Source organism: Agelaius tricolor, unplaced genomic scaffold (assembly GCF_023055355.1).
Source record: "Agelaius tricolor isolate 1412-34295 unplaced genomic scaffold, bAgeTri1.0.p SCAF_7, whole genome shotgun sequence".
Classification (NCBI taxonomy): Eukaryota; Metazoa; Chordata; class Aves; order Passeriformes; family Icteridae; genus Agelaius; species Agelaius tricolor.
In genome coordinates this window covers 698,724-715,006 of record NW_027269267.1, presented here as the reverse complement: position 1 = coordinate 715,006, position 16,283 = coordinate 698,724, and the positions used below count along the sequence as shown (strand labels likewise).

Below are 16,283 nucleotides of genomic sequence, written 5' to 3'. Positions count from 1 at the left end.
TAAAGTACACAAATATTGAGAGGAGCAGAAATAAACTGGTTTGGGAATAATATGAGGAGAAAAATACATAAAATACACATCTGTTTTTATTGTACATTTTGATTTTTTGTTTTAATATTTTGTTAAAATATGAATGTGACAACTACTTAATATCTTATAAGATAATAAAAACTTGCATGTATCAGTTATTGTAATATTTTATTAAGATACACATGTATTATTTTAGTATTTTAAAAATATACATGTATTCTTTCAATGTTTTTAAGACACATGTGTATCAATTAATGTATTTTGTGTATAAAATAATTTTCATTTAACATCAATTACTTACATTTTGATTTACCATCAATTCATTATGATGTACCACCCTAGTCCAATCTAATATTTGACTTTCTGCAGTTATTTTTTTCCTAAAATAAACATCTAAAAGTAACTGCACAGCACAGAAAAGAATTTAATTTTACATAACAAGGTGGCAAACTGCCCCCTCAAAGCCTTTCTTCAGCAGCTGTAACAATCAATTCACCAAGGATTATATAAAACCAGCATTTTTTTAAGCTCAACTCAACTTTCTGTGCATTCATTGAGTGCCAAGTATCCCAGAGGCTTTTGGTTTTTTACCTCCTGATTCAGTCACTGATTCAAAAAGAAGAGTTTTCCAAAGCACACAAAGAAGTTTTTGTTCCAAATTAATGTCAAAGTTTGCCTCATGGCAAAAACCTTCTTGTACTATTAAAACTCTACCCTTGACATGTTTTATGTTGATCGAGAAGGGCAAATATATATAATATATATATTTATTTTTTTATACCAAAATGAGGAGGAATTTGGCCCTTCTGCCTATTCCTGCTGCTTCAGAACAACTGACTGTGTGCCAGTCTAATAGAAGTTACCATTTGCAGGTAACCTCATTTCCTGGGTACCTTTCTGGGTGGTTTTCACACAGCTGGTGGGGCTGAACAAGCCTTCCTTTCTCTCACTGGGGAGATTTGCTTGGACTTTGAAGCAATAGGTGCTGTCTGGGGCAAGGTGATCAATGGTGTCAACAGGGAAAACCTTTCTGCTCTGGAGCTGGAAGAAACAAACACAAAGAGCCTGTGAGGGGAACTGTGCATCCCCAGGAACATTTTAAATGATCATTTTGCAGGATTTCAGCCCATTTGTATCATACCCCTCCTAAAAATGTGGAATAGAGAAAGTAGGAGAAATCCTAAAGGGAAGTTTGCAGTTTAGCCAGTGACTGACAGGAATATTTTGGGCTCCTTTGCCATGGAACTGGGGAGGGGTTGGGCATGACCAGGAGTTCACCCCACAGACATCCCAGAATGCAGCAGGACATTCCATCCCTGATCACCCAGACCCTCCTCCCTGCTCTGCCTTTGGCTTTCACTGACCCTACCCACTTGTACTTCTGGCCCTTTTGCTCCTTTGGTGTGTGATCCCAAAATCCCAGAGGTGGGAAGAGCCCTTCAGGATCAGCCAGTGCCATCCCAGCCCCACCAGCATCACCCCAATCCCTGTCCCCAAGGCCACATCCAGACTGCTCTGGGACAATTCCAGGGACTCCAAACCTCCCTGGGCAGCTCAGCCCAAGGCCTGACCACTCTGCCAGGGAAATTTTCTGTCCCAGTCTCCAACCTGAGCCTGCCCTGGTGCCATTTGAGGCCATTTCCTCTCCTCCTTTCCCTGCCCCTCCTGTCAGGAGCTGTGCAGAGCACTGAGGTCCCCCCTGAGCCTCCTTTGCTCCAGGCTGAGCATCAGAGAGCTGTGACTGATCCAACCTGCCCTGAAGGTGGAGTTTAAAAGGTGCTGGATCTTCTCAGAATCCTGGGATCAAGGCTGGGAAAACCCTTCAGGGTCACCCAATGCCATCCCAGCCCCACCAACATCACCCCAATCCCTGTCCCCAAGGCCACATCCAGACTGCTCTGGGACAATTCCAGTGACTCCAAACCTCCCTGGGCAGCTCAGCCCAAGGCCTGACCACTCTGTGAGGGGAATTTTATTCTGTCTTTAACCTGCCCCTCTCCTGGTGCCATTTGAGGCCATTCCCTCTTGTCCTTTCCTCATTCCTGTGTTTCCCCCGCCGGCTGTGCCCTCCTGGCAGGGACTTGTGCAGAGCCACAAGGGCCCCTGAGCCTCCTTTGCTCCAGCCCCAGCCCCTGCCCAGCTCCCTCAGGGATTCTGCAGCCCCTGCCCAGCTCCCTCAGGGATTCTGCAGCCCCTGCCCAGCTCCCTCAGGGATTCTCCAGCCCCTCAAGGTCCTTTCTGAAGTGATGAATTTGATCTGATCTCCCAAAAGAACACAGATTGGCCTTTGATCCCTGCCCTAATTTAAATGATTCTCACTTCCCTAAAAAGGATAAAAAAGGAAGAGTTTCTTCCCTGCTCTTCAGAGGAGAGCTCTGGGTGCCCTGCAGGACACACATGATGCCTTGGAAACCAGTTCACAATGGCAACACCTCAAAAAAGTCCCTGGATCAGGGCAATCCCAGTAACACAATCCTATGGTAAGAACAAAATCATCCCACCAAGAAAAAACCACCTCACCCAACTTTCAAACACACAGGAGCAAACAATTCCATTCCAGAGCACAAATTCAAGTCCATCTCTGGCAGTTCTGGTAAGGTAAGTAACAAAAAAGAAGTGCTCATACCTGAGCATGTGAGGAGTTTTCCCAGAAGACCAGGTTATATTTAAAACTCAGATCATTGATCCACATTTTTTTCCTCTGATTTGCTTCTGGAGGAGAAATCATAACTTTTACAACTCCATTTGTGGACTGCAATTCCAGTCCTGGTGGACCAATCTGAGCTGCAAATATGGAAAGAAAAAAGAAGCTAAACATGTCTACTTTGAGAAAATACACCCCAAAAGTGGTTTAAATAATAAACCTAAAATGCCTGCCTATGGTTTCTTATTTTTAATTCTTTTGAATAATCACCCACAGGACCTTAAGTTTTCATGACTCAGACAGTTTCTAAAAGAAATTTAACCTAACAACCAACTACCATCACCAGGTTCTAAAAGCAGTTAAAATTAAATATTACCAGCAAATGTTTTCCAAAAAAATCAGTATAAATTATTCTAAAACCTGCATGGCAAGAGACTTAGCTCAGTCCAATAAATCCAACTTCAAAGAAAGGATTCAGTACCACTGAAACTGCTGAAAAGCCAAACTTCCCAAAAATGGGGTTCTTGGAGCAACCTGGTCTATGGGAGGTGTCCCTGCCCATGGCAGGGGGTGGGATGGGATGGGCTTTAAGGTCCCTCCCAATCCACACCAGTCTGGGATTCTGCAAACATCTACTGTCAAAAAGGACTTTTCCAATAAATAATCTGGGAAAATACAGAGTGACAGAAGTTCAGTCAGGAAACCAGCACCACCTGGAATAGTTTTCCTTTTCCAGAAAAGACAGAATTGCAGCATTCCATGACCTGCAGATGGCTGATCTCATATTCCTGTTGGGAAATTCCCTCTGTCCTGCTGTTACCAGCAGTGGAAACCACACGTGGTTTTTCCACAATCCTCATTCCTGACTGCTTTGGGATGGGAAGGACCTTAAACCTCATCCCATCCCACCCCTGCCATGGCAGGGACACCTCCCACTGTCCCCAGTGCCCAGCCTGGCCTTGGGCACTGCCAGGGATGCAGGGGCAGCCCCAGCTGCTCTGGGCACCCTGGGCCAGGGCCTGCCCACCCTGCCAGGGAACAATTCCTCATGGCCAAGATCCCACCCAGCCCTGCCCTCTGGCACTGGCAGCCATTCCCTGGGTGCTGTCCCTGCAGGCCTTGTCCCCAGTCCCTCTGCAGCTCTCCTGGAGCCCCTGCAGGCCCTGCCAGGGGCTCTGAGCTCTCCCTGCAGCTGCTCCTCTCCAGGTGAGCCCCCCCAGCTCTCCCAGCCTGGCCCAGAGGGGCTCCAGCCCCGTGGCTCCTCTGGGCTTCCTGCAGCAGCTCCAGGTCGTCCTGCTGCTGGATCTCAGGGCTGGAGGCTCTGCAGGTGGGGTCCCACCTGAGCAGAGCAGGGGAGCACACTCCTCCAGGGTGCTAAAGGAAGCAAAGCGTCCCCACCAGCCCCAAGCTCGTACCAACTTCTTCTGGCACCATCTGCAGGTCCTGGGACCATGGGGACACCAGTGGCCCTGCCTGGGCCCTCACACGCACGTAGTGGACATCATAGTACTCTGAGATGGCTGAGGAGAAGTCACAGCTTGTGCCAGCCACAGCCTGGCACCCTGGCAGCTCCTGCCAGCCCGTGGGGTCCGGCTCTGGCCTGCGGGACAAAGAACAGCCCAGATAAACAACAGCCCCAGGAGAAACAGCCCAGATAAACAACAGCCCCAGGAGAAACAACAGCCCCAGATAAACAACAGCCCCAGGAGAAACAGCCCAGATAAACAACACCCCAAGAGAAACAACAGCCCCAGCAGAAACACCCCAGATAAACAACACCCCAAGAGAAACAACAGCCCCAGCAGAAACACCCCAGATAAACAACACCCCAAGAGAAACAGCCCAGATAAACAACACCCCAGGAGAAACACCCCAGATAAACAACACCCCAGATAAACAACAGCCCCAGGAGAAACAACACCCCAGGAGAAACACCCCAGATAAACAACACCCCAGATAAACAACACCCCAGATAAACAACAGCCCAGGAGAAACACCCCAGATAAACAACAGCCCAGGAGAAACACCCCAGATAAACAACACCCCAGATAAACAACAGCCCAGGAGAAACACCCCAGATAAACAACAGCCCAGGAGAAACACCCCAGATAAACAACAGGCCGAGGAGAAACAACAGCCCCAGGAGAAACAGCCCAGATAAACAACAGCCCCAGGAGAAACAGCCCAGATAAACAACACCCCAGGAGAAACACCCCAGAATAACAGTAATCCAGGAGAAACACCCCATATAAACAACACCCCAGGAGAAACAACAGCCCCAGGACAAACAACCCAGATAAATAATACCCCAGGAGAAACAACACCCACAGGAGAAACACTCTGGAATAAACAACACCCCAGGAGAAACAACAGCCCCAGGAGAAACAGCCCAGATTAAACAACAGCCCCAGAATAAGCACTCCAGGACAAACACCCTGGGATCACCAAAACCATCAGGACAAACACCCTGGGATCAAGAGCTTGTGAGACCCCAGGCTCACTCTTCAGACTGTGACAAGCTGAATAAGGGGGAGCAGGGCCAGTTCCAGTGCTGGGGTGCCCGGCAGACTGCCAGAAGCACACACTGACTGCAGCAGCTCTCAGGTACTTTCCCAGTGCATGGCTCAAATGCATTTCCATGCAGATTATACATATTCAACCTGCCCTGGAGTTCACATGCTCCAGGAATTCTTTATCTCAGTTTGACCCTTGATCTCATCTTCTTGGAGCACAATGCACATAGGATTTTGAGAGTTCTGTATTTTATTTCCTCACAGATGGCATTTTGAGAGTTCTGTATTTTATTTCCTCACAGATGGCATTTTGAGAGTTTTGTATTTTATTTCCTCACAGACAGGATTTTGAGAGTTTTGTATTTTATTTCCTCACAGACAGGATTTTGAGAGTTTTGTATTTTATTTCCTCACAGACAGGATTTTGAGAGTTTTGTATTTTATTTCCTCACAGACAGGATTTTGAGTTTTGTATTTGATTTCCTCTCGTCTGTGGTTTGACAGTTACTGCTAGCCCAAGGGGCAGTGGTGGATTTTAATTTGCTCTTTTGGTGCTATTTGCCTGGTTCTTTCCAATGTTTTCTTATCATACAGACATTCTAGCCAGTTTTACAAGTACTTTCAATCAATATTAGCTATTTCACTATTGAATAGGTATTTCACTATTGTCAGTTAGTTACAAAAATACAGGCATTAGTTATTATTTCACAACTACAATTATTATTTTATTATTTTATTTTTAATAAGTTGATATTATTGTTATTATTATTATTATTATTATTATTATTATTATTATTATTATTATTATTTCTTCACTACTACAATTACTTCTGCAGAAGTTAATGTTATAATACACAGTGCAATATTTTGCAAAAGCCTAAACTACAATATATATTTATCACACTAAGATATACAATCCACACAGGGATTAGAGTATTAACTATAAAAGGCTGACAAATTATACTATATCAAAAGCAGTTAAAAGGAGATTACAAACTGTACTCCATCAAAATAATTTAGAAAAGCCAATAATAACAAAATACAATAACCACATAGTTATTTATAACACATCCCAGGATAAATAGCCTGGGATAAATCCAACCCACAACCACTGAAATTATTCTTATTTTCTTCTTAACTTTAATAAACATCACCCCTTTTCATGCTGCTTTATCAGCAGTGCAATCAGTGTTATCTCCTTATAAATTATCCTACAACTGCCAGAACACAGAATTACATCCTCAGGATTATTATATTTCTTAGCCTGGCAAAGATTTTATAATTCATGGGAAGAAATTTTAAAGTCTTGACAAAAGTGGGTACAGGAGCATAAAAGCAGCAGAACTCCACTAATCATAACATGAGCCAGGAATGGAAATTAAGGGAAAATAAAAAACAGAGGTGAAAAGTGGAGTTCAGCAATAATCAGCTTTTCAGCAGCTCTTTTTTAATCAACACACATCCACACCTCAGTGAAGAAAGAGATTTAAAGAGACATTTAAAATGTCTGGCCAAAAAAGGAGGCACAGACTTGAAGCAGTAATTGTTTATCCTCAACTCCTACCTTGTCTTTCAGACCAGTCTGATATTTTTAAAATAAATCTATTTTCAAAGCAGCTGCTCTTATCCAAATATTGGAAAATAAGAGCTATTTTTTTAAAATCCAAAATCCCAGAATGGTTTGGGTTGGGAGGGATCTTAAAGCCCATCCTGCTCCACCCCTGCCATGGGACCTTCCACGATCCCAGGTTGCTCAGAATTTCAGTAACTTTATCTCAGAAATGTTTTTCAATATTTACCTGTCAGAAAAGTGCCACAAAATGCCTGTGCTCATGTGTGCAAAAGAACTGGGATATGGAACAACTGAAGGAAACCAAGGAAATATTTAAGAACAAATCTTAAATTGTTTTGTCTGGGCATTAAGCTTGCAGCTGAGAAATGTGGGTTAATGAACTCTGAGAAATTAGATGAAAGTTATCCTGAAAATTCCCTCAAATCCTCTGTGTGTGGCCATAGCTACAGAAACCAAACAAACAAGAGAATAAATTTAGGAAGGACATTGAGACTCTTGAGCACATGCGGAGGGGCCAAGGAGGCTGGAGAGGGGCTGGGAACACAAACCCTGTGAGTGAGGAAGCCCTGAGGGAGCTGGGGGTGCTCAGCCTGGAGCAAAGGAGACTCAGGGCTGCCCTCCTCACTCTGCACAGCTCCTGAAAGGGGCCTGTGCTCAGTTGGCCCTGGGCTCTTTCTCCAGCAGCACTGACACAACCAGAGCACACAGCCTCGAGCTGCACCAAGGGAAATCCAGGCTGGAGAGCAGGGAAAAGGTTTTTCCAGCAAGGGTGAGAAAGTTCTGGAATGGGTGCCCAGGGAGGTGGTGGAGTCCCCATGCCTGGGTGTGTTTAACAAAGCCTGGATGTGGCACTGGGTGCCAGGGTTCAGTTGAGGGGTTGGGGCTGGGCTGGACTCGATGGCCTTGAAGGTCTCTCCCAACCTGGTCACTCTGGGAGTTCTGTAAATAAACCTAAATTCCACTTCTAAGTGTGCCACCAGATCTGCAAGAACCCAGCTGGTGGTTCAGCATTAGCAGCAAGCTCCATGTGATAAATAAACTGATTTATAAATAACCTCCCAGCAGGGAGACAAAGCTGGGCCAGCAGCAGCAGCAGCCAGGGGTGGCTCCAGGGATGGCACTGACCACTGGAACTGTGCGGGGAATGTCACCCTGGGGTCACTCCCCCTGTAACCCCAGTGCCAGGAGCAGCAGCCAGGGATGGCACTGATCACTGGAACTGTGCTGGGAATGTCACCCTGGGGTCACTCCCCCTGTAACCCCAGGTGGCTCCAGGGATGGCACTCACCACTGGAACTGTGCTGGGAATGTCACCCTGGGGTCACTCCCCCTGTAACCCCAGTGCCAGGAGCAGCAGCCAGGGATGGCACTGATCACTGGAGCTGTGCTGGGAATGTCACCCTGGGGTCACTCCCCCTGTAACCCCAGTGCTGGCTCCCAGGGATGGCTCCCAGGGATGGCACTCACCACTGGAACTGTGCTGGGAATGTCACCCTGGGCTCAGTGCCCCTGTAACCCAGTGCTGGCTCCCAGGGGTGGCACTCACCACTGGAACTGTGCTGGGAATGTCACCCTGGGCTCAGTGCCCTGTAACCCAGTGCTGGCTCCCAGGGGTGGCTCCCAGGGGTGGCACTCACCACTGGAACTGTGCTGGGAATGTCACCCTGGGGTCACTCCCCCTGTAACCCCAGTGCTGGCTCCCAGGGGTGGCACTCACCACTGGAACTGTGCTGGGAATGTCTCCCTGGGCTCAGTGTCCCTGTAGTCCCAGTGCTGGCTCCCAGTGCTGGCTCCCAGGGGTGGCACTGACAACTGGAACTGTGCTGAGAATGTCACCCTGGGGTCAGTCCCCCTGTAGTCCCAGCTCAGGGTGAAATTGGTGTTCACCACGTGCACCTGAACGTTGTTGGGGCTCGGCAGGCTGCTCTGGCCTAGGAGAAACCAGCAAGCACAGAAATCAAATATTACAATCAGAAGAAAAGAAAATATAAAGATAAAATTAAAATAAAATGTTAAAATAAAATACTAAAATAAAAAGCAAAGAAAATATTAGGATACAATTAAGATAAAATATTACAAAAAAAAGAAAAGGAAATATTAAGATAAAATTAAAATAAAATAAAGTCTTATGATGAAAAATAAAAGAAAATATAAAGATAAAATTAAAATAAAATGTTAAAATAAAATACTATAATAAAAAGCAAATAAAATATTAGGATATAATTAAGATAAAATATTACAATAAAAAGTAAAGAAAATATTAATATAAAATCAAAGAAAATATCACAATAAAATAAAATCTAAAATAAATAGAATAATAATAAGTAAAATAAATACAATAAAATAAAGTAGAATAAAAATAAAATAAATAAAACTAAACAGTAAAAAATAAAATAGATATAAAATTAAAATAGAAAATAAAATAAAAATACATAAAATAAGTAAAACACAATAAAATATTAAAATAAAAATATTAGCTATAATAAAAATTTTTTAAATGCAAGAAAATTTAAATAAAATTTTAAAAAACAATAAAAATTAAAACAAAATAAATTTAAATAAATTAAAACAAAACAAACCACACCTCTTAGCTCTGACCTTCTATTTTGTTTGGTTCTATTTTATCTGAAGTTATTTATTAATGACTTCCCAACAGTCACGATTTTGAAGCCGTATCTGAAACTGCTGTTTGGGATCAGTCTGATATTTGACTGTATGAGGAGGACACCAGAGCCAAGAAATCCCATTTCAGCTGGGCACTCTCTGGACAGCGATGGCTTATCCTGAACCTGACTTTGGGACAGGCTCTTCATTACAAACCCAATTTATTTTTCTACACAAGGTCCCTGCCCACAAAGGGATTGTGTGGAAAAGCAGAATGACTGAATTCTGCAAAATCCTTTAGGAGAATTAAGTTGGACCCACATGGGAAATAACTCCTGAAAGCACAAAACCACAAAAGCCAAATAATTCAATAAACCCCTGTGGCTCCCACTACAGAATTTATTGCCACAAGGCAGGAATTTGCTGCTCTTCTGACAGAGCAGGACAAACCCAGAGAAAGCCAAAGGACGTTTGCTCAGAAAATAAGAAAACAAAGGGAAAACCAGATTTTTCCCCAGATATGTATCCAACAGATGGTTACAATTCAGCCAAAACCCTTTGTGACAACAAGGGCCCCACAGACTCCAACTGATAAAAACACTACTACATTTCAATTATCAGAGTATTTTTGTTTGCCTTGGGTAGAAATTCAAATATTTAGTGTCTCTCTTCCATCCTTTCAAATCCTTAATTTCTTGAGCATGAGGCTTTCCAGAACTCCTTGTTAGACCTCAGCAGGCCAGATGGCAAAAAGGAGCAGTGGGAGGACGAGGAGGATCCTCTCCAGATCCATGTTCTGAGCAGAGACTTTCTGTGCTTTAACCCAGCCTGTGCTTTAAGCCAGGCCAGTGTTTTGTACAGCTGGGAAGTACCCCAGGAAGGTCATTTTCAACACAGCTCCCAACCAAGAGAAAGCTGAATGGCAGCAGCAATTCTTTAAGTTTTCCTTTTAAGCCAAATTTCAGCTTCCTGAAGGAATTTTATTGTTCTCTTTTGTATTCATTCCAAACGTTTCAACTTGCTTGAAGCAGTGTAAAAAAAAATCCCAATAACTTGGCTGAGATTAATTAGTGGAGGTCTAATTTATGAGACATGACCTAATCTTTTCCTTCTAACTAGCACTGCTGTGCCATGAAACTTTGGGGGTTTCTAAAAACACCCAATAAAACAATGCTGTGTAATTTATGGGTAGAAGTTTGTGGTTTTTCTGCAGGTCTGATATTTTAACCCTCCCCTCTTTGCCCTGCACATTTTGCTGTTCAACACCACTGTACTTGTTTCCTGGAGTACTGAGCCAGTTTCTCCCAACAGACAGGAAGATGTGATCCAGCATCCACCCTTTCACGTATTTCCCTATTTTCAATGAGTTTTGCACTTGCTTCCCTAAATTAATTCCACAAATCATTAATTTCCCAATGAACAGGTATGCAGGAAGGAAGGAGCAAACTCAGTGGTGTTTAATCAGCAGGGAAATTTTGTGATTTAGGTAGCAACTTGATATGCAAAAACAAGCCTAAAAATCAACACTTCTTCCTGGCTTATTTTATTAATGATTTAAAGCTAGACATTTAAAACTAATTCCTGTTTGTCCACTTGGGTGTGATGACACTTGGGTTCTGAGAAACCATAATAAGAGATTAGACTTCTGTGGAAAGAAGAGATTAAAAACCAGAAATGCTTTTAGCACACCTGCCCATCTCTTCCCCCTGTCAAATTCAAACAAACCAAACCAACCCAAACTGTTCCAATACACAAAAATTACTGCTTTGCTCAGGAGATGTTCGGCAACGTTGACGGTTGAAAATAATAATGATTATATAACAAAATCTGTTCAGCAACAGAAGAAAGCAAGAAATGGCAACAGAGCAAACCCCACAGTCAGGGGAAATCCCAGCAGGAGCACATGATGCTCGATGCTTACGACATCCCTGGGTGCAGGAGCCAGCGGAAAATTTCAGTCAACATTTCAACAGAAGAAGGAAGAGGAGGCCCCTTGGACGGGACCTCAGGAAAGGCTCTGAAGGAGCCTGATGTGCAAAGAAAGCCAGGGCCAGAAGCAGCAGCACAGGGAACAGCTGGGCTTGGGCCAGGGGAAGGGAGAGGTCACTGAAACAGAGCTATTGGAATTCCAGAGTGAGAATCACCGCTTAGGTGGGATCTCAGAGCCCACCCAGCCCCAGGCTGCTCCCAGCCCCAGTGCCCAGCCTGGCCTTGGGCACTGCCAGGGGCTCCACAGCTGCTCTGGGAATTCCATCCCAGCCCCCGCCCACCCTGCCAGGGAACAATTCCTCATTCCCAATGTCCCATCCAGCCCTGCCCTCTGGCAGTCTAAAACCACTGTGCCATGTCCTGTCACTGCCTGCCTGTACAAACAGTCCCTCTGCCCTCCTTTGCAATGCTTCGCAATCCTTCCTCTTCCAGCAATAGGTTTGGGCAATAGCTGTTTTTTGCTGTGTAAGGACAAAAGACAGGGCACAAGCTCCCGCCCTGCGAGCCAAAACCCCCATCCCGCCATTCCACCTCTCATTTCCTCATTTATCCTTTAGGCTCTGCCAGACTGTGATTTCCAAGCCAAACAATGGGAATCCAAAGCTGTTTCACCCTCAGTGGCTGCAGCCGCTGCAATTCACCGGGAATGGCTGGGACTGGTGTGGAGGAGAGGGACAGTCCTCAGGGGAATGGGGACAGGAGCCAGGGAATGGCAGCCAGAGGGCAGGGCTGGGTGGGATCTTGGCCATGAGGAATTGTTCCCTGGCAGGGTGGGCAGGCCCTGGCCCAGGGTGCCCAGAGCAGCTGGGGCTGCCCCTGCATCCCTGGCAGTGCCCAAGGCCAGGCTGGGCACTGGGGACAGTGGAGCACCTGGGACAGTGGGAGGTGTCCCTGCCATGGCAGGGGTGGCTCTGGGTGGGCTCTGAGGTCCTTCCCAACCCAAACCCTGCTGCGATATCATGACAGCCCTGCAAACACGACACACCCTCACCGACACCGTTATCCTGCGCCGCATTCCCGCAGAGCTCCGGGACCGCGGCGGGACCCGCTCCCCGCTCCCCCCTCGGCCCCAGGGAGGGGCCCCGCACCGGCCCCGCTCCCTGAGAGCCCCGGGACCCACCTGCGCAGGGCAGCGGGGCCAGCAGCAGGGGCAGCACGGCCGCCAGCCAGCGCCCGCCCGGCACCCACAGCCGCCGCCGCTCCGCCGTCCCTCTACCCCACGGCTCCTCCGTCCATCCATCCCCGGGCTCCTCCGGCTCCTCCGTCCATCCCTCCCCGGGCTCCGCCGCCCCTCCAGCCCCGGGCTCCGCCATCCAGGGCAGCGCTGCCGGAAGCGCCGGCGGCGGCGCCTGCGCGGGGCGGCCCGGCAGCTGTGAGGGCGCTCGAGGTTGTGTGAGGGAAGTCAGGGCCGTGAGGGGCGGTCAGGGCTGTGTGAGGGCGGTGTCGGGGCTGTGTGAGGGCGGTCCGAGTTGTGTCGGGGCTTTGTCAGGGCAGTCAGGGCTGTGGGGAGCGGTCAGGGCTATGAGGGGCAGTCAGGGCTGTGCGAGGGCAGTCGGGGCTTTGTCAGGGCAGTGTGAGGTCTGTGTCGGGTTGGTGTCGCGGCACTGTCGGGGCTGTGTCGGGTTGGTGTCGCGGCACTGTCGGGGCTGTGTGAAGGCGCTCTGAGGGCGGTGTCGGGACCCGCCGGCCCTCGCGGTGCCGCCCCAGGCCCTGGCCGGTATCACAAAGTGACAGCACAGCCCCAGCAGGGGACACACGGCGATCACCGCCCTGCACGGCCCTTGGAACAAACCCAGAGCCACGGAGCTGCTCCGGGGAGAGCTCGGAGCCCCTGGCAGGGCCTGCAGGGGCTCCAGGAGAGCTGCAGAGGGACTGGGGACAAGGCCTGCAGGGACAGCACCCAGGGAATGGCTGCCAGTGCCAGAGGGCAGGGCTGGGTGGGATCTTGGCCATGAGGAATTGTTCCCTGGCAGGGTGGGCAGGCCCTGGCACAGGGTGCCCAGAGCAGCTGGGGCTGCCCCTGCATCCCTGGCAGTGCCCAAGGCCAGGCTGGGCACTGGGGACAGTGGGAGGTGTCCCTGCCATGGCAGGGGTGGCACTGGGTGGGATTTAGGGTCCTTCCCAACCCAAACTATTCCATGATTCTGTGATTGTCTGGGGAGGAAGGAATCTCTCTTTAGCTGCAGTTTGTCCATTTCTCAGTTGCTGTGGTGAGCATTAAATGCAGTGTGAGTATTACAGCCCCTGAATTGGGGCTTGGGCTTAGCTCCCTTTTGCCAGCCACAAGTTCTGACCACAAGATTAGAGTGCTCCTCTTCTCTTTTTTTGTTTCATATTTTCCATGGGCCTGCCCAGCTGCAGGCTTGGGGAGGTAAAGTCAGGTGTTCACCTTTCACTTCCCACCCCTCAAACACAGACTCTTCAGTGGGCAGACCAATGGTTTCAGAGAGGAGGATTTGAAACTCTGGTGGGCAAAGGTCTGTGCCCTCAACGTCCTGGCTGTTATAATCGGGACAGGCTTGGCTTCTTAGGGAGAACACAGACTGACTTTTGGATAAAAATCTTCCTCACTGCTGCTGCTGCCTGTTGTGCCATGGGGTGCTGCACGTCTGCTGATCTCAGATCCCAGAATCCTGGAATCCCAGGATGGGTGAGGTTGGGAGGGACCACAGAGGGTCCCTGGTGCCACCTCCCTGCTCCAGCAGGGCCATCCCAGAGCAGAGGGCACAGGGTGGGGCCAGGTGGCTCTGGAATGTCCCAGGGAGGAGACTCCAGCCCCTCTCTGGGCTCTGCTCCAGCTCGGTCCCTGCCCAGGGCAGAAGTTGTGCCTCCTGTGCAGGGGAATTGCTGGGCTCAGGCCCTGCCCGTGGCTCTGGGGCCATTGCTGGGCCTGGAGCAGAGCCTGGGCCTGCTCTGACCTCTGCACACAGGGACAGACACAGGGACAGCCAGGGACAGACACGGGGACAGACACGGGGACAGACACGGGGACAGACACGGGGACAGACACAGAGCCAGGCAGGGCTGAGGCCCCTCTCTCTCCCTCCAGGCTGAGCAGCCCCAGCTCCCCCAGGCTCTCCTGGGCACGGGGAGGCTCCAGGCCCCCGGGATTGCTGGGCCTGTAGAGATCAATGCAGGCTCTGGCAGCGTGTGAGGGGCATGGCTGAGGCACTGCTGGGCCTGTAGAGATCAATGCAGGCTCTGGCAGTGTGTGAGGGGCATGGCTGGGTCTGTACAGATCAATGCAGGCTCTGGCAGTGTGTGAGGGGCATGGCTGGGCCTGTAGAGATCAATGCAGGCTCTGGCAGTGTGTGAGGGGCATGGCTGAGGCACTGCTGGGCCTGTAGAGATCAATGCAGGCTCTGGCAGTGTAGGCAGTGCTGGGTCTGAGGCAGGCTCAGCCTGTGAGGGTTGTTGTCACCTCTGCCCCAAGAGCTGATAAGGAAGCCTGATTTTGGCATTTATTTATGTAACCACACCTCAGGGTCACCATTTTGAACCGAAACTGCTGAACCAGTCTGGCACTGCTAGAAACATTTGATAACCTATAAATATTTACAGTTTGTCTTCTGCTGAGTTTGAATAGAGCTTCCTCAGCGATGTCATAGAAGAAAGGAGCAGAAGCTGGTGCTGCCCAGGCTGTGAGGAGAGCAGTGCTATCTGCAGAGCACAGGCAGCCAGGGGGGACACTGTGTGTCCCTGTGGCCATTGATGTCTGTCCCAAACCTCTCCTGTGACAGAGGAAACGAGGCCTGCTGGAGTTTGGGCTCTGCTGGGTTTATTTCTGTTGGCTGACAGACAAAGGAGACATAATTTGGTGGTTTCTTCTCATGTCAGCTCTGGAACAGGATGAAAGGGGCAAATACAGCATTTCATCTTGTGTGAAAAGTGGAGGAACAGCGGTCCAGGAAGGAAGGACCTCAGGGAGCCCAAGGAGGGATCAGATCTATCTGCCCTTCCCAAGGGATATTTGTAATATCCCCCTTCTCAGGCAATATCACCTGGGGGGTTTTTTGTTTGTTTGATCATTAGAAAACTTTGCTCGTCTCTGTTTTATGGCAGTCCCGTAACTGCCTCCAGCTCCCTCAGGGACACAGGTGATTCATCCCCTGCCCTCAGAAGCTTTCCCATGTTTTAACACTGTCATTACTCTGCCATCAGACCTCATCTCCCCAGACCACATAACAACATCTCCTCTCTGTTCCTTGTCCTCCTCCTGACCCCCCAGCCCTGCTCACAGCTCTGCACAAGGGCTCAGCAGTGCTGAGGAGCAGGCAGGATGATCCTTGGGGTCAGGCATTGGAATGATTGCCCCAGGGAGGTTTGGAGTCACTGTCTGTGGGAGTGTCCCAGAGGTGGCCTTGGGGACAGGGTTTGGGGTGATGCTGGTGCTGGGGTGGAACTGGGTGATCCCAAAGGGCTCTTCCAGCCTTGATGATCCTGGGATTAGGTTTGGAAGGACAGAAGTGTCCTAGGTGGCAACAACCAGGCTGAAAGAGTGAGGAAAGCCTGGCATAAACCTCTGCTTACAGCCTGTGGTGCCTTCCAAATGTGTGATTTTGAACACATCTCTAAGTTCCATCTTCATGGAGAATATTCAGAATCCCAGACTGGCTTGGGCTGGGAGGGACCCCAAATCCCACCCAGTGCCACCCCTGCCATGGCAGGGACACCTCCCACTGTCCCCAGTGCCCAGCCTGGCCTTGGGCACTGCCAGGGATGCAGGGGCAGCCCCAGCTGCTCTGGGCACCCTGTGCCAGGGCCTGCCCACCCTGCCAGGGAACAATTCCTCATTGCCAAGATCCCATCCAGCCCTGCCCTCTGGCACTGGCAGCCATTCCCTGGGTGCTGTCCCTGCAGGCCTTGTCCCCAGTCCCTCTGCAGCTCTCCTGGAGCCCCTGCAGGCCCTGCCAGGGGCTCTGAGCTCTCC

General features: G+C 48.9%; 1 protein-coding gene across 2 annotated transcripts in view; it reads right to left on the bottom strand.

The window, feature by feature from the left end:
- The window catches only part of IFNAR1 (interferon alpha and beta receptor subunit 1), a 116,061-nt gene extending 103,259 nt beyond the window's left edge, over positions 1-12,802 (bottom strand). For both annotated transcript variants that reach the window (XR_011679653.1, XM_071430055.1), the window contains exons 1-5: positions 12,474-12,802; positions 8,478-8,691; positions 4,090-4,274; positions 2,657-2,814; positions 924-1,071 (exon numbers count right to left, since the gene is read on the bottom strand). Coding sequence is in view for 1 of the 2 variants with exons in the window: in XM_071430055.1 (XP_071286156.1) it covers positions 924-1,071; positions 2,657-2,814; positions 4,090-4,274; positions 8,478-8,691; positions 12,474-12,666 (898 nt within the window). In the remaining variant the exon portion in view is untranslated. The remainder of the gene's footprint in view (positions 1-923; positions 1,072-2,656; positions 2,815-4,089; positions 4,275-8,477; positions 8,692-12,473) is intronic.
- Between the last annotated feature and the right edge of the window lie 3,481 nt (positions 12,803-16,283).